Source organism: Tiliqua scincoides, chromosome 1 (assembly GCF_035046505.1).
Source record: "Tiliqua scincoides isolate rTilSci1 chromosome 1, rTilSci1.hap2, whole genome shotgun sequence".
NCBI classification, from domain to species: Eukaryota; Metazoa; Chordata; class Lepidosauria; order Squamata; family Scincidae; genus Tiliqua; species Tiliqua scincoides.
In genome coordinates this window covers 311,227,917-311,252,243 of record NC_089821.1, presented here as the reverse complement: position 1 = coordinate 311,252,243, position 24,327 = coordinate 311,227,917, and the positions used below count along the sequence as shown (strand labels likewise).

Sequence of the window (24,327 nt, the reverse complement as noted above, 5' to 3'; positions counted from 1 at the left end):
AGACTATGGTATCGCGCTCTGAATGGTGGTTCTGGAACAGCGTCTAGTGTGGCTGAAAAGGCTGATTCGGGAGTGACAATCCCTTCCACACTGGGAGCAAGTGCAGTCTGTCCCTGGTCTGTCTCCCTGGCTATGGGCTTTCCTTCTTTGCCTCTTTGCCTCAGTCTGTTGGCCAAGTGTCTCTTCAAACTGGGAAAGGCCATGCTGCACTGCCTGCCTCCAAGCGGGCTGCTCAGAGGCCAGGGTTTCCCACTTGTTGAGGTCCACTCCTAAGGCCTTCAGATTCCTCTTGCAGATGTCCTTGTATTGCAGCTGTGGTCTACCTGTAGGGCGCTTTCCTTGCACGAGTTCTCCATAGAGGAGATCCTCTGGGATCCGGCCATCATCCATTCTCACGACATGACCGAGCCAACGCAGGCGTCTCTGTTTCAGCAGTGCATACATGCTAGGGATTCCAGCACATTCCAGGACTGTGTTGTTTGGAACTTTGTCCTGCCAGGTGATGCCGAGAATGCGTCGGAGGCAGCGCATGTGGAAAGTGTTCAGTTTCCTCTCCTGTTGTGAGCGAAGAGTCCATGACTCGCTGCAGTACAGAAGTGTACTCAGGATGCAAGCTCTGTAGACCTGGATCTTGGTATGTTCCGTCAGCTTCTTGTTGGACCAGACTCTCTCTGTGAGTCTGGAAAGCGTAGTAGCTGCTTTACCGATGCGTTTGTTTAGGCTGGTATCGAGAGAGTGTCGGAGATCGTTGAGCCAAGGTACACAAAGTCATGGACAACCTCCATGTTCATGCGCAGAGATTGTAATGCAGGGAGGTGAGTCCACATCCTGAACCATGACCTGTGTTTTCTTCAGGCTGATCGTCAGTCCAAAATCTTGGCAGGCCTTGCTAAAACGATCCATGAGCTGCTGGAGATCTTTGGCAGAGTGGGTAGTGACAGCTGCATTATCAGCAAAGAGGAAGTCACACAGACATTTCAGCTGGACGTTGGACTTTGCTCTCAGTCTGGAGAGGTTGAAGAGCTTTCCGTCTGATCTGGTCCGGAGATAGATGCCTTCTGTTGCAGTTCCAAAGGCATGCGTCAGCGAAGAAAATCCCAAACAAGGTTGGTGCAAGAACACACCCCTGCTTTACTCCGCTTCGGATGTCAAAGGGGTCTGATGTGGAGCCATCGAAGACAACAGTGCCCTTCATGTCCTTGTGGAAAGATCTGATGATGCTGAGGAGCCTGGGTGGACATCCGATCTTGGGGAGAATCTTGAAGAGGCCGTCCCTGCTGACCAGGTCAAATGAGATCTATGAAGGCTATAAAGAGTGGCTGTCGTTTCCTGCATTTCTCCTGCAGTTGTCTAAGGGAGAATACCATATCAGTGGTGGACCTGTTGGCTCAGAATCCGCACTGCGATTCTGGATAAACGCTCTCTACAAGTACCTGGAGCCTCTTTAGTGCAACTCTGGCAAACAATTCCTACAATGCTAAGGAGACAGATGCCACGGTAGTTGTTGCAGTCACCCCTGTCGCCTTTGTTCTTGTACAGCGTGATGATGTTTGCATCCCTCATGTCTTGAGGTACTCCACCTTCTCTCCAGCAGAGACAGAGGATTTCATGCAGCTCAGTGATGATGATCTCTTTGCAGCACTTTAGGACTTCAGCAGGGATGCTGTCTTTTCCATGTGCCTTGCCAGAGGCAAGGGAGTCCAGGGCCACGTGAAGTTCTTCTAGGGTTGGTTCACTGTCAAGCTCCTCCAGCACAGGCAGGCACTCAATGTTGTTCAGTGCTTCTTCAGTGACTACATTTTCTCTGGAATATAGTTCAGAGTAGTGCTGCACCCAGCGGCCGATCCTGGATGACCTTGCCTGTGGCAGACTTCAGAGGGGCAATTTTCTTTCGCGTTGGACCTAGGGCCTGCTTGATACCGTCATACATCCCCTTGATGTTGCCTGTGTCAGCTGCTATCTGTATCTGGGAGCAGAGCTGGAGCCAGTAATCGTTAGCACATCTCCTGGCAGGCTGCTGGACTTTGCTGCGAGCAGCTCGGAGGACCTGCAGGTTGTGCTCACTGGGACAGGCCTTGTATGCTGCTTGAGCTCTCCCCTTTTCCTCAATGACTGGTGTCAACTCTTCAGAGTGGGCTTCAAACCAGTCTGCCGTCTTGGTAGTCTTCTTGCCAAATATGGACAAGTTGTTGTAAACGGCATTCTTGAAATGTTCCCATCTGTTGGATGCGTTTGCGTCGGCCGGGGCTGGAAGAGATTCCTCAAGCGCTCGTGCAAATTCCTCCACTTTTCTCTGATCCCAGGTCTTGCTGGTATCAATGCGAGGTCTTCCTTCCTTTTTCGTGTGGTACAGTCGCTTTGTTTGCAGTTTCACTCTGCCGGACACCAGGGAGTGGTCAGTGTCACAGGCAGCACCCTGATAGCTGTGTGTGATCTTGATGCTGGGAAGGCTGGAGTGTCTGGTGAGAATCAGGTCGAGCTGGTGCCAGTGGTTTGATCTTGGGTGTCTCCAAGAGACTCTGTGTTGAGGCTTTGTGTTGAAGAACATGTTGCTGACACAAGAGACCGTGATGACAGCAAAACTCTAGCAGGCATTGGCCATTTTCGTTCATCTTCCCAGTGCCGAACTGACCTAAGCAAGTGGGCGACGAACTGTTATCAGCACCAACTCTAACACTGAAATCACTGAGGGTGAACAATGGATCTTAATTAATAATCATTAACAGCCCAATCCTATCCACACTTTCCTAAGAGTAAGCCCCATTGACTTTAATGAGACTTACTTCTGAACAGTCATGCATAGGATTGGGCTGCCAATTAATCAATCAATGAATCAATTAAATTAATTATTAACTAAACTAATTGAATTAATTAGATTTAAATAATACATCAAATTAATTAGATTTAAATAATTAATTAAATCAATTATGATTACAATTTAATTATAATTATAATTCAATTATTAATATTAATTAAAAGGGGCACAGCCCACTTTGGGGTCAAAGCCCCACAGCCGTCTATGGGCCACCCCTGGCTCAGTGTCTGACCCCCTCCCAGCTACGCCACCGGCTCCTGGAGTCGCCCCTCCCTGCAGGAGGAGTTCCTCAGCCTGCCATTGCGCGTCGTGGCCTCCAGGGAGAGCCCGCCAGCTCGCCTGCATGCCGGCGCCGCGCATGCGCAGTCGGTGTGGACGGCGGCGGCCGCGGCCCAGGCTTGGGGCGGCGCGGCGGCCTGGAAGACCCGGATGTGAAGGCCGCGGCGGGCGGGCCGGCCGGGGAGCGGCGCCCTCCCCGCGTCCGCGCCGCAGGAGGAGCAGGAGGGGGCATGCAGCCGCCGCAGGCGCCCCCCTACGAGTTCCTCAGCGAGGAGAACGGCCAGAAATGGCGGGGGCTGCTCGTGCCGGCCCTGCGCAAGGTCGGTCTCCTCAGGCGCGCCCCTCCCCCGGCGGCGTCGCCTGGCAACGGGCCCCCTCCCCTCCCCTCCCCCCGCGCGCTCAGGGGGGCGGCCCAGACGCTGTCAGGAGCGGTGGCGTAGCTGGAGGGGGGCGGAGCACTCAGTCTGGCGGGGGGGCAAGCGGCCCCTCCCTTCGGAGCCATTCGCGGCGTGGGGGGGGCAAAACGGAGCCGTACGGGGATGGCTCCGAAGTGAGGGGCCGCTTGCCCCCTCCAGCTACGCCACCATGCTGAGCCCTGGCCAGCCTCTGCCCAGCGCCTCCCCCTCAGCCCCTGACTGCTCAGCGAGGCCTGCACAGGCGGTGGCGTAGCTGGGGGGGGCAGAGTACCAGGCTGCAGTCTGGGCCTCAGTGGCTGTAATGAGCTGCAGGCAGTGGCGTAGCTAGAGGGGTGCGTAGCCCTGCCTCTTGCAGGGAGCCTCCTTGCAGCTGCAGAGCGCTAAGGCTTCCTCCGGGTAAGCCCCGTTGACTGTAATGGAATTTACTTCTGAGTAGACATGCACGGGATTGGGTTCTAAAACTGCAATCCTGTGCACACTTACCTGGGAGTAAGCGCCATTGAGTATTGTGAGTATTTTTTAGATTGTGAGCCCTTTTGGGACAGGGAGCCATTTAGTTATTTTTCTCTGTAAACCGCTTTGTGAACTTTTAGTTGAAAAGCGATATATAAATACTGTTGATTGATTGATTGATTGAGTATAATGGGACTTGCTTCCGAGTTGACCTCATGGGATTGGGTTCTAAAACTGCAGTCATGTGCACACTTACCTGGGAGTAAGCCCCATTGACTGTAATGGAACTTGCTCTGAGTAGACCTGCACAGGATTGACTGCAATCCTATGCCCACTTACCTGGGATTAAGCACCATTGACTATAATGGAACTTGCTTCTGAGTTGACCTGCATGGGATTGGGTTCTAAGAGTGCAGTCCTGTGCACACTTACCTGGGAGTAAGCACCATTGACTATGATGGGACTGTTCAGAGAAATTTTTCTATATCCCCCCATGTGTATACTGAGAGTTAACAGAACTGCATATACAGGAGACCCAAATTTGTCATTCTGTTTTAAAGGGCATTCAGCCACTATTAGATCAGAGGTATAGGAGTACCTGCATGTTATATCTGAGAGACCTAAATTATTTTTTTAGGGGGCTGGTCCCCTGCAACAGTTTGTGAATCAGTCTTCATTACCTGATAGAATGGATGCAGATTCAAACATTGGCAGTGCTGAATTCAGATTTAGAGTTTCTATTGCTTTCTCTCCACTCTCAGGCATAATAGGTTTGCAGTTACTTTTCTGGATTTGTGTGAATGAATTTTCATGTACTGCATGTTACTTCTGTCCCTTCAAAGGCTGAGCCATCCAGGTGTGTTCTTGTGACAGCCTCAGGAAATAGTGGGACTGTAAACTTGTTAGAAACAGCTGTTAGTCTGTCACCAAAAGATGTGTTCAAAATCAATAAGGTGTTCAGTGGAGTTTCTTTTTTATCTGTAATTCACTTCATCTGTAATTGATGGGCATATTTGACCTCTCTTATGGCACCATCTGTGTTTTGCTGCATGAAGTTGGAAGGGAAATAAGACCTACTGCACTCAGAACTGAAGGGTTTTGTCGAGTAACAATTGGGATCTTAATTTACAATTGTATGTATTGTATTGGCAAACTTCAGTCTGGAAAGACTATGGTATCGCGCTCTGAAAGGTGGTTCTGGCACAGTGTCTAGTAATTGTAGATTGATATTACACTTTATTACACTTACAGCCTGGTTTTTTTTCTTTTGAACATAAGATGAACTTATTTGGGGCTCCTGTGGAGTTTAGGACTGATCAGGTTGAGGCCTGATTAACATTAGAACAAAGAGGATCAGGTATCCTTGGCTCATTCTGCAGGTTTAGCAGCACACAGTTAGCATGAATCTATAGACAGAGTGCCTCTCCCAGTAGGTCAATAAATAGAGCATTATGGACATTTTCCACGCTTACAACTTCAGTTTCCCTATTTAATCTTAGAAACAATCATTGATTTTGTGCCTGGCATATTGTCTTCTTTTCAGGGGCACTTGATAGCATTTCTTACTTGCCTGTTGGCTGACCTTTTAGATTTTTCCACAGCTCATTGAGACAATACAGCATTGGTTGCAATCCTACACATAGTTACTTATACTTGGGTCCCATTGAAATTAGTGGGATTTATGCACACATCACAGAGGTATTGACTTTAAGAATTTGAGTTTGTCAGAAATTGGTAAATAACTAATAAAATTAATTTATGATTCTTCAAAATGCTTTGGCTCTTCTGTGTTTTTTGCTAAGATCAGCTTGGATCCCTGCATTAATTTGCAGCCACTGTTCTGTGTCACTTCAGTGTGCCACACTAGGTGTGCTGTGGGAGTTTGGGGAAGGATTATTTATTAGTAGGGCCATTGGGGGATGAGACAAATAGCAAGACTCTCTTGTTGCTGTTTGAAGATTGACATGAGCATTACATAAGCATTCATTTTCTGACATTTTTTTTTTGTGATACACAGGAAAAAACAGGCTCTTGAAATGATGACCCAGGGTTTGTTGTCAGTATGTCTGTTTTTTTTCAACTTTGTTTTTTAAAAAAACCCTCTTTGTGCAGGTTCAAAAGCAAGTCCATCCCAACCTTTCAGCTAACGAAGACTCCCTCTACTACATCGAGGAGCTAATTCTTCAGCTGCTGAACAAACTATGCGTTGCACAACCAAGGACTTTTCAAGATGTAGAGGTATGAATTGTAAAGTCATTTATCTCTGAATGTCAGATGCAAGGGAGTGGCGACAGGATGCAGGTATCTTGTCTTGAGTGCTCCCAAAGGCATCTGGTGGACCACTGTGAGATACAGGAAGTTGAACTAGATGGGCCTATGGCCTGATCCAGCAAAGCTCTTATGTTCTTATACAGTGTGCTGAAGGAAAAAGTGGATGTCTTGTTACAAAACAGTGCTGGTAGGAGAAAAAGAAACTGAAAAGCATCGGCAGTAATCCAAATCAGATCAAACCAGGAGTAAACGTTGCTGAAGGGGGTATTATTAGCTTCCCTATATGAACAGATTAGATACCAGAATTCAAACTTACATAGCATTGTGCAGTTGCTGGCATACAGCATGTGCAGAAGCACTGAGTTTGAAATGGGCAGTGTTAGCATAAGCAGTAGCCTTGTATGGCAAGAGTATGTTAAGCAGTATTATCTGATGGAAGCTACTGACTATAATCAAAGTTTGAAGCTAATGGGAGTTCTTGGAGAGCTATTTTGCTTTAGAAAATGACTACAAACTTCTGAGTTCAGTGAAATGTATAACCTCTTGGGTTGGATTATGATAGGTTGCTTTGTTGTGGTGTGTTGTTACTTTTATGATGTATTGTTTTTAAAACTTGTGAACTGCCTCAGGTCCTTCAGGAGTGAGGGGGGGGGATAGAAATCTTTTTAATTCAGTCTAGAAAAAAGGCACCTGAGGGGGGGACATGATTGAGACATAAAAATTTTTGCAGGGGATGGATAGAGTTGATAGAGAGATGCTCTTTACACTCTCACATAACACCAGAACCAGAGGACATCCACTAAAATTGAGTGTTGGGAGGGTTAGGACAGACAATTTTTTTTTTTTTAACTCAGCATGTATTTAGTGGAACTCTTTGCCCCAGGATGTGATGATGGCATCTGGCCTGAATGCCTTTAAAAGGAGATTGGACAAATTTCTGGAGCAAAAGTCCATCACAGGTTACAAGCCTTGATGGGTATGCGCAACCTCCTGATTTTAGAAGGGGCTTACCTCAGAATGCCAGATGCAAGGGATGGCACCTGCATGCGGATCTCTTGTCTTGTATGCTCCCTGGGGCATTTGGTGGGCCATTGTGAGATACAGGTGTGATCCAGTGGGGCTGTTCTTATAATTAAAGTTTAATAATCAAACTAGCCAGGCTTAACTGGAAAGAAATACAATAGAAAGTGCTTTTCCATTGTCTTCACTTAATCTTTGAAGGAACTATGAATCGAGACATGTATTTTCTTGATTCATAATACTGTGCTCAATCTGTTGTGCTGGGGAACTTTCCCTTAGAGCAGGAAAAACTGTGAGTGTTCTGAGAAGCGATTAGTGAAGGGCAGGAGCAGGGATGCTGCTATGGGAGCAAAGGGCTGTTTGAAGGGGTACAGTGTTTTATGACAGATCAAGTGCTGTGGTGACCCCTGAAAGGACACTGGGGCTGCATTTTCCTCTGGAGTCTGCCACCTGTTGCCAGATCTGTTTCTTGTACTTTATTAGGAGCGAGTTCAAAAGACCTTTCCTCACCCAATTGAGAAATGGGCAATTGCAGATGCACAGTCTGCTATTGAGAAGCGGAAACGAAGAAACCCTCTCCTGCTGCCTGTGGATAAAATACATCCTTTATTAAAGGTATGTTGTTGTAAAATACTTGCTGAAAATCTTACAGGCAACCTAAGGACATGCACACATGCTGGGCTGGGTTCATAACTTGATAGTCCATTGGATAGAACACAGCATGTAAAACTAATGGATGCAATTGAACAGCAGATTCAATTTAACCAGCTGCTAAGTGAAACCAAACTGAAGATTCACTTAGGCACATTCAATATACATAAAAACTATTCTCAATCCTGAGATGGAAGATGCCATCAGAAATCTAAGAAAATATTTACAAGCAGCCACAGATGCTGCCTATCACAGATCAAGTCTCTCTCAGGTGGTTTGTGATTCCTGTTTGACACCAATCCTTCTTCTGTACCCTGTGGAGAGCTATGCCACTGTCTGCCTGAAGCACCACAGTTTAAGCTGGTTCCTCAGTGAGACCAGTTCCTAACTGTGGTATCTTGTGTTCAGGGTCTGCAGCACTGGAGATGGTAGCATGGAACATTCTGGGGGTGTTGTTTCTGCAATCCCTGCTGGGGTTATCCTGAAGGTCCATAGCTAATCAGCCTGATAGCGCCAAATTGTTTTGGGTGATACCTGTACAGTATAAGACAAAGGTCCTGTCTGGCTGTGGATAAATCCCCGTAATCACAGACCAACAACTCCTTCTAGCCCACAGGCACACCGCATCCCTTTGTAGATGCTTCACTAAGTTGTTGATTGCTGACATGCGTGCACGAATCCAATTTTAACAATTCCAGGCTTGAACGTAAGTTGCACGCATAAACAACATTGCTGGTGATGGACTAGTTGTGGTACATGTAGCATTACAATATACCAATAAAAATGTGCCAGTTTTTTTTTGTGAGGACCTGTTTTTACTTGATGTTGACTTTAAGGCTCACTTTAAAGTTTGCAGTGATCTTTTCACCAGGCCTTTAGTGGATGATTGGTATGGGGTGGAGGCGATGTGCAAAACACCGTTGCAGTGCATGAAGTGTCCAACTACATCTTGAGCACTTTTCCAGCTTCTAGTGGGGTGAAGCAAAATGCTGTTTTGTCATCTCTGTTCATATTATGCATTCCCAGGCTCACTTCATTAAGAACCCCCAAGGTTCATTGCTTTCCTGGAAAGATTGTCCCAATGGCCCCTGTTTTGCCAAATCCCTGTTCCGAGCTTTGCCTAAAGAACTTATGCCCACTTTAAGCTAATTAGTTCCTCCAGCTTAACCACAGCTAGCTCTAGCAGCCTGCCACTGTATTCCAGAACCAGCAAAAAAGGGTAACTTACCTGTGGGGCTGCAGGGTCCTTCCTCCAAGGCTGCAGTTCTTCTAGGCACAGCAGCTCCACCTCTCAGCAGTCTCTGTTTGATTAGTCTGTTAGCTAGTCTGTCAGTCAGTATGCCAGTTAATTGTCCATCCATCCATGTGCCAGTTTGTTGTCCATCCACTAGTTCATTGGTCAGCAAGTTAGTTAGCCAGGAAATCAGTCCAATCAGCTAGCAAGTCTCCTCCTCCACTCTTCTCTCTCCAACTACAACCGAACTCTCCCTGCTTCAGGTGTTGCTTATATCCCTGAAGACCTTGTCACCTCTAGTGGCTGCAGCTGATAACCCAGGCTTTAACCCCATGTCTCCCAGGTTCACCAGAGCAAAGAGCTACTGTAGTCACCCTATCTCCTCACAATGTCTTCCAGTACAGCCCCATCTGCCTGGTAACTGTAGCCTAAGTTGGAGGCAGCTGTTCTGTTTAGCTGCTGATCCAGGAAAGTGAAAGCAGGGAGGAGGAAGGGTTGTGTGTGCATAAACAACTAGGTGCTACTCCCCTTGGTCAGCCTGACTTCTCTCAGGTTCCTTTTGGCCTGATCCAGCAGCTGGGTCCTTGTTATGTTCTTATGATTTTATACTTATTCTTTTTGTGTTAACTTTTTTAGGAGGTTCTTGGTTACAAAATAGATTATCATGTGTCCCTTTACATTGTGGCTGTCCTGGAATATATCTCAGCTGACATCTTAAAACTGGCTGGCAACTATGTTGGCAATATACGGCACTTTGAAATCTCCCAGCAGGACATTAAAGTATCAATGTGTGCTGACAAGGTAAGGTGTCCATGAAGATCCTGTGTTTATGCAAGTTCTTCATATGCATTTAGTTGTATTGCTGTACAGTTGGCCCTTATCATCTGGTTCAGCACTTGCAGATTTGATTTACTGCAGGTGCCACCCCCATTTCTAATGGGGTTCAGAATGCCTCGCGGAGGCTTTGGAAAGCACTTCTGGTTTTTCCTGAAAACTGGAGGTGCCTTTTTGATGCCTCCAGGAGGCTTTCTGATGCCCAGGATGGCCTCCCTGTGCATCAGACACTTCCCAGATGCAACTGGAAGGTCTGGTTACATCTGGGAGGTCCTTTGAAGGCTTTCTGTGGACCCTAGTATCTCTGGAAATTGGTATCCACAGGGTCCTGGAACAGATCCCCCGCAGTTACTGAGGGCTGGCTGTAATTATTTTTGTTATTGCTTAACAAAAGTAGTAACCACACCCACTATGGCTACAGTCCTATGCACATTTGGAAGTAAGTCCCACTGAATTCAGTGGATCTTACTTCTGAGTAGATATTATTGTACAGGATTGTGCTGTATGATTTTGTTTGAACCCTTTGTGGTTCATTTCTGTGTAAGTAAGCAGTTCTTTTAGGACACATTGCTTTATCAACAGGATTTACCCAAAGACATCGAGAACACTCTCTCCACGACAGTTTATCTTCCTGGGTATACAAAATTCTGTTTTTCAATCAAATGGTGACTTGATAATTTATCCTATATTAAAATGTACCATTTGTTCTTAGGTGCTGATGGATATGTTTGATCAGGATGACATTGGCTTGGTTTCCCTCTGTGAAGATGAACCCTCCTCTTCTAGTGAACTCAATTACTATGATCTTGTCAGGGCAGAAATTGCAGATGAAAGACAGTATCTTCGTGAGCTTAATCTGATCATAAAAGTATTTCGAGAAGCTTTCTTGTCTAACAGAAAGTTATTCACACCTCATGTAAGTGAATCTTTTGCCAGTTAGTCAACTCCAGTTTGTGATTAATTAGTTGTGCACTTTATCCAGCAAATGATGTCTGTTGATTGGAACAATCACCCATGTCCTGTTCCCAGGAGCAGGAGGGAGAGAACAGTCTTAAAGTTGAGACTCCTTTTAAGGAGAAGAGGTTGATGTTGTAACTGTGGGCAGCCTGCATTGGCATGGAATTGGACTTGATCTTGTAGAACCCTTCCATCCCTATGATTCTGTGATTCTGCAGGAGCTGGATGCGGGTGAACAAGCTGAAATAAGACAGAGGTTCTCCTGGTCTGGAAGTCTGCGATTCAGGTATTGGACTATTGCTCTCCTCTGATTGGGGTTACACTCCCTCTGAAGGAGCAGGTCCGAGGCTTAGGGGTTCTCCAGAATGCGCAGCTGCTCCTGGATTCCCAGATAGCAGCTGTGACGATGTGAGCCTTTACTCAGTTTTGGCTGATCCAACAGCTGCAACCATGCCTGAATCGTTCAGACTTGGCCACAGTGACCCATGCCCCAGTGACATCTAGATTTGATTACTGCAGTGCACTCTGTGTGGGACAGTCTTTGGACTGTCAGCAAAGTGCAGAATGTAGCCACCTGTGTGGTTGCAGGGTTTCCTCAGTTTGTTTTATTTGGGCTGCTGTTTTCGCTACTACACTGGCTGTCAGTTTGTTTCCAAGCACAGTACAAGGTGCTAGTTTTGACTTTTAAAGCCTTTTACAGCTTGTGACCAGGGTATGTGAGGGACCACCTCTTTCCATATAATCTGACCCGTCCTCGTGAGGTAATCAGAGGGCGCCCATTTCACCATTGATGGAGGTGAAGAGTATATCAGGAAGGAAGCAGGTCTTCTTGGTAGTGGCACCCTGTTTGTGGAATTCCCCCCCCCCCTTTAGAATTAAGAACAGTTTCCTCCTTGGAGACTTTTTGGTGGAGCCTTAAGACCTTTATATTTAGGGTATTCAATGGCTGGCATTTTAATCAAATATAATTCTACCTGTTTTGGTGATCCATTGGGGTTTGTTTTGTTTTAAATGTTTTATTATTGTTTTTAATTCTGTAAGCCACCTTGATTAACCTCACTGGGAGAAAGTGAGATAATTTTTTTTTTACATAAATAAATTTTGAACATTGCATTGTCTTGAGCCTTGAAGAAACCATCCTGTTACCCTCTTGAAATAAATGACAAAAATGTGTTTTTAAAAAATTCCTTACTCCAGGGTAACAAGGCAGCTTGTATCATTTGCTTACTGCAGTAAAAACTAGTGATGAAAAATTAATGCTTAAAAACTGCAGTTAATTCAGTCAAATACAGTGGTATAGCTATAGTCAGAATGAATCCCCAAATACCTTTCTAAAAGGTGAGGTTGTGCATTCTCTTCTGGGGGGCATGACCTGTAGAGAGATTGGTCGAAGTGATGCCTGCTGAAATGAATGTGGTTTTCTCAAGAGCATACTCATTCTTATGTATTGCTTGCTAACTGGTTTTTAGCAGTAGGTGATATCTGAGGCAAGAATCCTCTTTATTTAAATACTTATTTTGTGCCGTTGAAGCTCCACACTGGCTCATAACAGATAATTATCTAGAAAGAAATGCATTTTTGGGTTTCCAGGCCACAATCCAAAAAATCTGAAAAATACCCAATGTTTCGCTCCATCTGTATGTGGCTTTATCAAGGGAAGGTCTGACTACCCTATCCCAAAACTCAGAACATATATACCCTGTTGTGTATGTGCAATATCCTATAAGCCAAAAACTGAAGTGAGTATCCTAGCCAAAACCTCAAAGAAGAAGGGGGGAAAAAAGAGTCCTAAGCAGAGGTAAGTGTTCCTGGCTCCAGTAAAGCTTAGTCCTACCTAAATGTAAGGGGAAGAAAGACTGGGGATTTTTATAGTCAGGTATTTTCAATCAACCAATTGCTGGTCACTCCCAGCCCCAATCACCTCATTGCCACATTCATCACCTGGCTGTTCCTTAAAGGCCCCTATTCCTTCAGTGTGTTTCTTATTGAAACTTAGAATCTTGGTTTTACTAAGCACAGGAGTCCTGGCGTGGCTGAGGCTAAGTGTTTCCTCTTATCTGTTCATATTATTAAATAAGCAGTGTAATAATATGAATAGATAAGAGGAAACACTTAGCCTCAGCCAAGTAAATATTTTGATGGCCTCATATTTTATCTGCACCCTATATTGGTGTTCCTCACCAAGACATGTGTCTGGTCAAAGCTGATTTGATGCCCCCTTCTCCAGATATGTTTGGCTATTGCTGACTTAGGGCCCAATCCTATGGTCCGCACCGTGTCTCCGCGGCACGGACCACAGATGCAAATGTGCCATAAGGCATGTTTGTGGGGCTTACTGTCGGGCTCCGCCAGAGGTGGCTCAGCTCCGGCCAGCGCTGAGCCACCACCCGGCGGGCACCTGTGTTCCGCAGCTCGGCGGTGCCTGTGACTGCCGGGCTACGGAACGGCAAACGGGGCAGGGATGGGGGCTTTCTGGGGAGGGGGGAGGCCAGTGTGACGCGGGGAGGGGGCAGGGATGCCAACGTGATGCGGGGAGGGGGGATGCCTGGGGGCGGGCGGGATGAGGATACGCAGAGCTCTGCTTCGCAGGATCCTAGGCGCTCGTGGAGGCTGCGTGCCCTATGGGTGCCGCTAAAGAGAGTAGCCCCATGGCGGGGCTGCCTCCCTTACCCGGGGGAAGGGGACGAATGTACCCTACTTCTGAGGTGTCTCCCGCGGTAGCGTGGGAGGCGCTGGATTCGGCAGCAGCCCTTATGGTGCCACCGAGCGGGGGTGCCCCGTGCAGCTCAGGATTGGGTTGCCTGTTAGGATTGCGCTGTAAGCCTGTCCCAGCATACAATATCTTTGATGTTCCTTTAGTCTAGTATTGACCAACCTCTTGGTGGTGCAAATGTAAACCTTACCGCACTTGCGGATTCTATAGACTCCTGGTCTATCCCATGATTGCCTGGGATCTTTCACAGACCATAAACGCTACTGCCGTTCTAGTTGAACAGTTAGTTAAAACAACATACAAGCAAACAATAAAATATCTCGTTGAAATGCATGAAAGCTGTAAACCAAAAACCAACAGTCAGGACTCAGAAAACCACAGAAATAATCAAATCAACTGAGAATACAATAAAACACAACCCAGTGGAAGAACTCTTAAAAATCTGTTGAGAGGGACTGACCTGGCCTCCTGGCGGAGGATGTTCAGTTGGTATTACAACTAAAAAGGTCCTGCCTTTCTCTTCTGCTAATTTAACGATGATGAGAGGTGGAGCACAGTCTCCTTTGATGATCATAGTGGACGGGGTTGAGGAGTTACCTTGGACGTGTGGATAGCAGGCTGTGAAAATGCTGTAAGGTTAGCAAGTTGTGTTAGTCTTGCAGGGTATGAAATGACACCAGTATTTTCTTCCATTGACTTGCAATTCCTGCACATTGTTTTCAATGGCTAATTTATTGAATAACGATGGAGAAAGACACATGCTCATTCATGATGGTTCTCTCCTTAGGACATTGAAATGATTTTTAGCAACATTACAGATATCCATGAATTGACGGTAAAGCTGTTGGGATTAATTGAGGACACTGTGGAAATGACTGATGAAAGCAGTCCTCACCCTCTGGCAGGCAGCTGTTTTGAGGATCTGGCAGAGGTGAGTTGGGAGAGCATTTCAAATTATTACAGTTGTGAGCATGTTTAGTTCATAGCTTTTTATGAATTTGAATGTGTTGCTCCTGTGGGACTGGGGTGGGGGTTTTGTTTTATTTTCTAAACACCAACTATTAAGAGTAAATAACTCTTTAAATGAACGTGGTGTTTACTTCTAAGTGAGGCAAACCTTCCTCTAGTGTACTGAACATAAATGAATATGCATTTTTTTTTATTTAAGCAATTTATGTCCCACCTTTCCCATGCCAAAGGAAATGCCCAAGGTGGCTAACAAAGCTTAAAAACAGGTACAAATTTAGTAACAGGTAAAAACATCAAATAAGACATTAAAACAATTAAATCTTCACATTACATGGTGGAACGTAACAAAGGGCGCAGTCCTAACCAACTTTCCAGTACTGAGGTAAGGGAACAAACATTGCCTGACCTTGAGGAGGCCTCTGTGATTGCCCCCCAACTGCAGGATGCAGCACATGTCCCACTATGCCAGGTAGCTATGCCAGTGCTAGAAAGTTGGTTAAGATTGTGCCCAAAAACTAACAATTAGAGTAAGTCCAGGAAGGCAATCAAGTCACAGTAGTGTTATTAGAGGCATAGAGCGCAAGTACCCATTCAGCAACCAAATGCCAGATGAAACAGGTATGTTTTGAGCCTTTGACGAAAAGCCATGAGAAAGAGAGCAGTTTTCAATTCCCCTGGGAGGGAATTCCATAGTTGTGGAGCCACTACAGAGTAGGCTTGCCCCCAAGCTGCCACCCCTCTCACTTGGGGCAAAGGCGGCAGTTGTAGAAGAGCCCCCTCAGATGACCTAAGACGGCTGGCTGGAATGTATGGAAGGAGGCGGTCTTTCAAGTAGTCTGGACCCAGGTCATGGAGGGCTTTGAAGGTCTGAAACCTGGAAGGTTTGAACCAGCAGCTTGATTTGGAACTGGATGCAAATGGGCAACCAGCGTAGCCGTTGAAGCTGTCAGCCGAGTCTGGCCCCTGTGAACACTTGAGCCACTGCATTCTGCACTAATTGCAATATCCAGATTGTTTTGTTTCTGAATATGTATGGGGAGAAGTGCTTGGAAAATGTAGTGTGCACATGATTCTAGAGATCTTCCTACTTGAGAAAATACTTGTTAGGCTGGTTGACCAGTTGAAGAAGTACTGGTCAAATGACATGAATTTTAGTTGATTCAGCTTTTGGTTAAATTTGCATATGAATAAAAAGAGTACAGACATCCCCCCCATATTTGTGGTTTCCCAGGGGGCCCCCCATTACCTTTGTTTAGCTTCATTATGTTAATGTGAAGTGGGGCTATTCTTACGTTCTTAAGTGATAAGGTGTCTTGCTTGAACAAGAAATCAGGCAGGCAGCCTGCAGCCTAGAAGAGAGACTGAAGAGCGAACAGGAAGAAAGAAGTTAATGTTTTTGTAGTGTCAACTTCTATCCACACTTTCTGTATCGGGGGTGGAGAACATAAGTTCCACAGTTACAGGAGAACGTCTGTAATTTTGAACATACATCCAATTTTAGCTTTATGAACCCACTCTGGAACATAATCTTATGTAAGACAAGGGGCAACTGTGTATGATTTACAGTTCCTTCTTCAGATATCGTGTATGTTATCCCTGTGCTGCTTTCTGCTCATCATGTACGTAAAATGTCTACCTTCTCTCCATAGGAACAAGCCTTTGACCCATATGAAACCTTGTCTCAGGACATACTTTCACGAGTGTATCATGAGCATTTTAATAACTTAATGGTTAAACCTGCTGTTGCTCTACATTTCCAGGTAGGGAGATATTTATGTGCATTTCACTTTATTTGTTGATGCTTGCTTTTTAAAGAATTGAGACTTTCTTGCAATACAATGCTAGTATTTCTCTCCCTGCAGATAAGAGATTCTGAGAAGTGACATTATATAAGCTTGTAATAAAACTGATTTATTTTCCTCTCTCAGAACAGTTGATTTCATGATCAGAACTTTACCATTTCCATTAGTTAATAATTATACGTGGAATCTCTGAGTTATGGATAAAGTTTTTATCCATGGTTATGACTATGGGATTAAATCCTATTTGTTTCAGTGGAACACATAACAGAATCCTGTACAGGCAGCTCTCATGGTGATAGTTTTTCCTCTTTTGAAATAGGCTATGTTTCTAGAGGCAGTTCTTGCTTTGCCAGTGTCTCCCTCTGCCTTCTTCTCCATCTTCCCTCTTGTTTCTTCCTCATCCCTGCTCACTGCTTCTTCCTCTGTTTCCCCCTTGGTCTTCTTCTCAGCCCTCTTGCCATTTCCTCCTGCTCTCCCACTCCTTCTCCACCTCCTTATGGCCCCTCATGACCTCCCTCTGCTCCATTTATTGGCAGGTACCAGCCCGGCCCCTCATTAACAAGAGGACTGGCAGCTGGTGCCTCACCAGCTGCTCTGTCCCCACCCTCTCCTTTCAGGAGCTAGTGCATCACTGCCAAGCTCTACAGCAGCAGCTGGGTCTCAGCCATATCACATGGCTCCAAGTCAGGCTGCTGATGCACCAGGCAGGTCCTACAACAGCCCTCTTTCTTGGTTAAACTACATAATGAATAAGCAAAACTGATACACAGTTTTGTCTGTATAACCCTTTTATGAGTGTGAATGCTGCATAGCCCTTTTTAAAATAGTGTTTGGGTGCATGTGTTTTATTGGCTCTTTATTTACATAGGGCATTCCCTTCTCTCTCTGTTGTTTGGGCACTGTATGTATGTTTTAAGGCCCCAAGATGGAAATGTAATGAACCGATGAAATTCTGTGATAAATCCTCATTAAAAATAACGTAAAATTCATTTCAGAAAAAAGGAGAAACAGCCAGAGAAGGGAGAGAAAACAGACCTTCTAAATGTGCTGGAAAAATGAGCATCTCCAGTTATTTTTGTAAAACGGGAGCAGATTTGGGAGTAAAGATGATCAGCAAGAAAGAGATTTTTAGAGCGTTCCAATTTTTTTAGATGTTCTCCAAACTCACTTGCTTTGCCACCATGCCACTTTTATTGAAGTCATCCTGAAGATTCACTGCCTTTGTTGTGCTACAGGAGACAATTCTAAAATCAATAATTTTGGGAACCGCCTGTGTTCTTTTCTCCTTTGCTTTTCAGACTTCAGCCCTTGAGATTAACGCTTTTCCTTTTTTCTCTTTCAGTCAGTTGCTGATGGTTTTAAAGAAGCAGTGCAGTATGTCCTTCCACAACTCATGCTGATTCCTGTTTATCATTGTTTGCACTACTTTGAATTATTACAGGTAAGCAAGTTTCTTCAGAAGAAAGCAGAAGTACAGCAAAGAACTTCCAGCAAAGTGATATTTTTAATGGGTCCAACTCTGTTGGTGAAATGACTGCTCATGACATGCCACCCACTTCCGTTTTTATTGTAAGGAAACCGAACCACTGAGCACATACTGAGCATTCGCTGTTGATTGCACCACATCTGTATTTTATCATTTTATTCAGCTGCTTTTTGTGTTGGAGCTTAAAAGTAATGTGTGATTGCTTCTATCTGACTGGAGATCCAGATTTCTCAAAAGGTTATCATGTTTATCCAACCCAGTGGGCCTGATCCACTGAGTGTTCCTTTTGCATGCAAGCCCTGTTGCATGTGTCTTGTACAAAAACAAGTCCTTTCCTTTTGTACATTTAAAGGACCTGTGCCTTTGTTGTGCAACAAGGCTGTAAGAATATTTCCATGTGCAAACGAGAAGTTTTGTATTGTTCCCCTTTTTTGAAAGGGAGCCAAGCCATTTTCTTTGCTGGAATTAAAATAAATAAGAGAATAACTGTGCCTGTCTTGCATACTGCTAATAGTTCATATTGCCATACTATCAGAAAGGTAATCAACTTGGTTATTTGTGGACGGAAGGTGACTCCATGGCACTACAACTATAATGCTTTAATTTCAGTTATGAATCAGAATGTTCCTCAAGGTAGTTCTTCCTTTTTTGTTTTTTGGAGCTATAATTGAGACATAATAATCATACATATGACATTCTGTGCAATACGCTGAATAACCCCACCTTCTGATTTCAAAGCCTTGTGAGTGTGTGTGATTTGAGCTTTTCCAGAAAAGCTTATTGTAGTTGGAATTTGCTCTTCTCAAGGGAAGCAGAGTGTTTGAGGCCCTGGCTCTACCTCTCCAGATGCTTAACTTACTGAGGGCCCAATCCTATGGTCCGCACCGCACCTCTGCAGTGCAGACCACAGTCACAAATGTGCCATGAGGCACATTTGCGGGGCTTACTGCCGGGCTCCCACTGGAGGTGGCTCAGCTCTGGCTGGTGCTCAGCCACCGCCAGGCGGGCGCCTGCATTCCGCAGCTCGGCAGTGCCTGTGACCGCCGGGCTGCGGAACGGCAAACGGGGCAGGGACAGGGGCGTTCCGGGGAGGAGGGAGGCCAGTGTGACGTGGGAGGGGGTGGGGAGACCGGCATGACACGGGGAGGGGGCGTGCCAGAGGTGTGCCTGGGGGCGGGCGGGAGGAGGATCCACAGAGCTCTGCTTCACAGGATCCTAGGCGCTCGTGGAGGCTGCATGCCTTACGCGAGTGCCTTTACTTTAGCAGCGCCCTTTGGGCACAGCTAAAGAGAGTAGCCCCATTGCGGGGCTGCCTCCCTTACCCGGGGGAAGGGGACGAACGCAGGAGGCGCTGGATTCGGCGGCAGCCCTTTTGGTGCCGCCGAGCAGGGGTGCCCCAGGCAGCTCAGGATTGGGCTGCCCGTTAGGATTGGGCTGTGAGTCTTCTCTTATCTGGCACTTTGTCCCATTGAGGCATTTGGTCTCAAGAGGCACACTTGCTGCTCATGGAAATATTGCTGCTTTGATATACAACGTCTGAAGGCTGTTTATTAAACAGTACACATTTATTCAGGAGGAGCATCTTGGAAATGATAGGAAAACCTATGGAATTTAGATTTTTGATAGAATTGTTTTCCGTCAGTGATAACTGACACTTGATGGTCTTTGTCTTTTCAGCAATTGCAGGAATGTAGTGAAGATGAAGAAGACTGTGAATGCTTGAAACAGGCTATCACTGCTCTCCTCAATCTCCAGTGTAGCATGGAACGTATTTATAACAAACACTCACCTAGACGAAGGCCTGGGTAAGAAAATTACCAAGGGTGGATTTGGCTGAGGCCCTTGAGCAGTAGCAAATAGGATGGTGTGCAGAAAGGAAGGTGGATAGGGCTGAGGGAATGATGACTATAAGTGAGGCATCTTGACATTTTTTTCCCTTTCTTGAGGGCCTCTTCACTTACTACTTTGTCGGGGGTATCTCTTAAAAACACGTTTGAAAACGTGCTGTTATTTGTACACAACAGGGAACTTATAATCATTGTAGTTCCTTGTCAAGCAAATATTCAGTGAAAAATCACTGATTGTTACATGATAACATAATGTTTGGAATGCCCCAAATAGTCTGGGTGGAATGGGGTTCTTTGGGGTTCTTCAGTAGCATTCTGCCTCTGGCTATCCAGCTCTATTCCTTTTTCTCCTGCTTGTTGGCTTCCTAAAGGCATCTGGTTAGCTGGCTACTGTCAGAAATGGAATGCTGGACTGGATGGACCTTTGGCCTTATCCAGCTGGGCTTTTTGTGGCAAGAGGTGTATTTAATCTAACAAAGTTGTATGTGTTCTAGGGAACCAGTATTTTGGTTCTACAACCGCCAAGTAAGAAGCAAGCACCTGGCCATTAAAAAAATGAATGAGATCCAGAAAAACATTGACGGCTGGGAAGGCAAAGATATTGGTCAGTGCTGTAATGAGTTCATAATGGAAGGGACATTGGTGAGAGTAGGAGCTAAACATGAACGGCACATATTTCTTTTTGATGGTTTAATGATCAGCTGCAAAGCCAACTATGGGCAGTCCCGGCTTCCAGGCTACAACAACGCAGAATACCGACTCAAGGAAAAAATCATCATGAGGAAGGTCCGTATAGTTGATAAGGATGACACGTGTGAATACAGGCATGCCTTCGAACTGGTCTCCAAAGATGAGAACAGCATCGTATTTGCAGCCAGGTCTGCTGAAGAGAAGAACAACTGGATGGCAGCATTGATTTCCCTCCAATATCGAAGCACCCTGGACCGAATGTTAGATGCAGTGCTGTTGAAGGAGGAGAATGAGCAGCCCCTGAGGCTGCCCAGCCCAAGTGCTTATCGCTTTGCTGTGGAGGACTCTGAGGAGAACATTGTTTTTGAGGACAACCTTCAGAGCAGGAATGGGATTCCCATGATCAAAGGTGGAACTGTTGTGAAGCTCATTGAAAGGCTTACTTACCACATGTATGCAGGTATCCAGTGATTTTTTTCCCCTTCTACTTTGTGGGTTTATGACAAGTGTTCATTAACTCACTGACACGCCACTCTGCACTTGCACCCAGAACATTCCCTCTCCATCCCATCCTGCAGTTCCGACTGCCACACTCATGCTTCGATGCTTCATTGTCCTTTCAAAGTCAGTATGTTCAAGATAGAACTTCGCATGTTTTTCCTGCTCAGAGCTTTGGTTTTATCTTTGATTCTTTCTCTTCTTCATTTCTCAAATTAAATTTATTATCAATTCATATCGTAGCTTATTGCTGGACAGCATTGCAAAACTGCAGCCCTTCCTTTGTGAAAACTCTAATTCACACCCTGGTTGTCTTTCATCTTGATCATTGCAACCTTTTGCTCACTTGTCCTCCACTCTTACCCAGTCCCCTCATCTCCATCCAGCATTCTGCCACCAGAATAATTCACCTCTCTTGTATTGTTGATCCCTTCACTGGCTTCTGATCTCCCAGATCTGCTCCTCAAGCAGAAATCAGTTCCTCCCTTGTTGCCCCCTTGCCCCAGGAACTGCCTCTCACATTACCTGCAGAAAGCCTCCTCTCATACTACTTTCTCGCCCCTCCTGAAGCCCACCTTCTCCATGAAGACGTTGGGATTACTTCGTAGCCCTTTTCTCCTGCTGCAACTAAGCCTAAGTACACATGCAAGAAAAACTGTGGGCACAATCCTAACCAACTTTCCAGCACTGGTTTAGCTGTGCTGGTGGGGCATGTGCAGCATCCTGCCATTTGGGGGGGGCAGTCTTAGAGGCCTCCTCAAGGTAAGGTAGTGTTGTTTCCCGGAGTTGCATTGCCCTTATGTCAGTGCTGGAAAATTGGTTAGGATTGCGGCCTGTGCATTCTTTCCTAGTCGTCTTCCTTGTGTCTGTTTCTAGATTATGAGTCTTAGGAGAGGGACCTGTCCCCTCTTCCGTTGTTAAGCACCATGCCCATTGGTTGAGCTGTAGAAATGATCTTAATCATGATCAACGTTCAAATTAAGGTCTTTAATTAGGCACCATATTAAACTTATTCCTGTTTTCCTTTCTAGATCCTAATTTTGTACGCACTTTTCTTACTACATACCGTTCCTTTTGTAAGCCACAAGAACTTCTAAGTTTGTTGATAGAACGGTAAGTTAAAAAAAAATCCCAATCCCAATTCATTTTAATTTTGCTGTTATGTTTGCCATAAGAAATGCTGGCACATTTTGGTTTCTGTGCAAAAAAAAAAAAATTTTGGTGCATTATTTTGGAGCAGTCTATTCTAAGCACTGTTTCTAATACACTTCTGTTCTCCAGAGTCAATTAGGTGCTCGCTTAAGTAAAGCTTAAGTGAAGAAATATGGCTTCTGAAGGCTGATTCTTTTTTATGAGAGGTATTCTAACTGAGCTACTGGCCATGAAATGAGAATAGTGGGAAGGAAGAGAGGTATAAAATTGACCTGAAATCCATGTTGGAATTCTTTGGATCTCAGCTTCCATTTACTTTATAAATCTCCTGGTTAAAATGTAAGACCTGGAAGTGGGAGAGTGCAGAACACGGACTAATTCATTTTATATTTTATTACTTCATGATTTTGAGAGAGGCTTTTAACAAGCATCCAGATTGGCGTTGGTAAGCCACGATCAGAACGATCGTTTTGTCCGTCAGAAAAATGGCACAAGAGGCAAGAATAAAAATAGGGGGCTGTGAGGAGAAGGTTAAGTGGCGTTGACAGGAAAGGAATGCCACCTTCATTCAGGGACATGAGCAACCCAGCGGTTCACTTGGGGATTTTTAAACGATGATTATCTGAAAGCTGTCACTTCTACATTTTTATGCAAAATATTGAATTTGTCCATATATGGCATTTTTACCCCGCCTTTCTCCCAGGGGAGCCCAAGGCAGCTTACAAAAGGGCAAGTACAGAAATAATATAAATCACAGTTAAAAACAATTGCACTCTGCCCTAAAAATGCACTAACGCGTTTCTGCCCAACCCACAAATGTACACATTTCATCCCTGTTGTGTATGTGGAATGTTGGACAGAAATGGATTAAAACAAACTTTAAAACAACCATAAAACATAATTACAACAGAAGAAAAACAGCAATACCTAAAAAGGACAAACATGTAAAAGCCAGATGTTAATTAAAAAGACCAAGACTCAGAAGGCTTGTATGAATTTTTTTAAGTCTTTTAAGGCAACCAGAATAAACTGAAAGTTGTGCTTTTTTGGCCTGAAATGGGCATTCTGAGGCCTACAGTGGCTGTGGGCAGATGTGTGCAGTGTCTGCAGGCCTGAAAACAACCTTGGGGTCATGTTCAGAGGTTTTAAGGGGCCCACAATCTGCAGAATGGAACTCTGCAGCTACTGAGAGCCGATCTGTATCATACTCCACAAGCAACAATGAAAACATATCTTCAGTTAATTACATGTTATTACAGCCTTTCTTTCAGTTATGAACCGGAATGTGCAGTAGTTCATCCTCTTTTGTTTTCTGGAGCTACCATTGTTCACATTTCAACTTCTTATTAGATTTGAAATCCCTGAGCCTGAGCCAACAGAAGCTGATAAGCTGGCAATAGAGAAAGGGGAACAGCCCATCAGTGCCGATCTTAAAAGATTTCGCAAGGAATACGTCCAACCAGTGCAGCTCAGGTTTGAACTTTTCTAACCTTCGGTTGTAGCATCAGTAGTACAATGGATAAAAGAAAATGTTTCTTTAGCTAATTACACATTAATTAGCCACTCCTTGCCACAGGATGTGGCTGTATCTGGCCTGGATGCTTTTAAAAGGGAATTAGACACATTTATGGAGGAAAAGTCCATCACAGGTTACAAACCATCATGGGTATGTGCAGCCTCCTGATTTTAGAAGTAGCCTACCTCAGAATGCTAGATGCAAGGGAGGGCACCAGGATGCAGGTGTTTTGCTGTCTTGTGTGCTCCCTGAGGCATTTGGTGGACCACTGTGAGATACAGGAAGTTGGACTAATGGGCCTATGGCCTGATCCAGCAGGGCTGTTCTTATGTTCTTAGGTGGGGAAACATTGACATGGAAAGCTTCATCTACACTTCTGCCTTTTAAATGTAACCTGCCTTATTAAAATGGCACGTGAACATAGTATAAATCCATGACTTCTTAAAACTGAATGTTACTCTCGTCTGAATTTTTGAAACGATTCTTTTCTTTGTAAAGAAAGAATTGTGACTGGGATGGAAGAGCTGGGAACAGCTGGGGTGAAAGAGGGAAGGGGAACAGCACAATTGTTTATGTATTTACTGTACGTTATTACTTGATTCTAGCAAGTCACCACTGATTACTTCCATTGATCCATCTGAGTGATTTTTTATACCTATTTTATGCATTGTAACCACCTGACCTCTGCAGTTGTCTCAGGGCTCATTCCAGACCTGCACTTGTT

General features: G+C 45.1%; 1 protein-coding gene across 1 annotated transcript in view; it reads left to right on the top strand.

Moving 5' to 3' along the window:
* The first annotated feature begins 3,224 nt into the window (after nt 1–3,224).
* SOS2 (SOS Ras/Rho guanine nucleotide exchange factor 2) overlaps nt 3,225–24,327 on the top strand; it is a 36,056-nt gene continuing 14,953 nt past the window's right edge. Inside the window, exons 1-12 of the mRNA XM_066630125.1 lie at nt 3,225–3,414; nt 6,076–6,201; nt 7,738–7,869; nt 9,776–9,940; nt 10,686–10,889; nt 14,431–14,574; nt 16,262–16,372; nt 17,757–17,855; nt 19,578–19,705; nt 20,242–20,897; nt 21,967–22,048; nt 23,438–23,560. Of these exons, the coding sequence (XP_066486222.1) occupies nt 3,325–3,414; nt 6,076–6,201; nt 7,738–7,869; nt 9,776–9,940; nt 10,686–10,889; nt 14,431–14,574; nt 16,262–16,372; nt 17,757–17,855; nt 19,578–19,705; nt 20,242–20,897; nt 21,967–22,048; nt 23,438–23,560 (2,060 nt within the window). The 5' untranslated portion in view covers nt 3,225–3,324. The remainder of the gene's footprint in view (nt 3,415–6,075; nt 6,202–7,737; nt 7,870–9,775; nt 9,941–10,685; nt 10,890–14,430; nt 14,575–16,261; nt 16,373–17,756; nt 17,856–19,577; nt 19,706–20,241; nt 20,898–21,966; nt 22,049–23,437; nt 23,561–24,327) is intronic.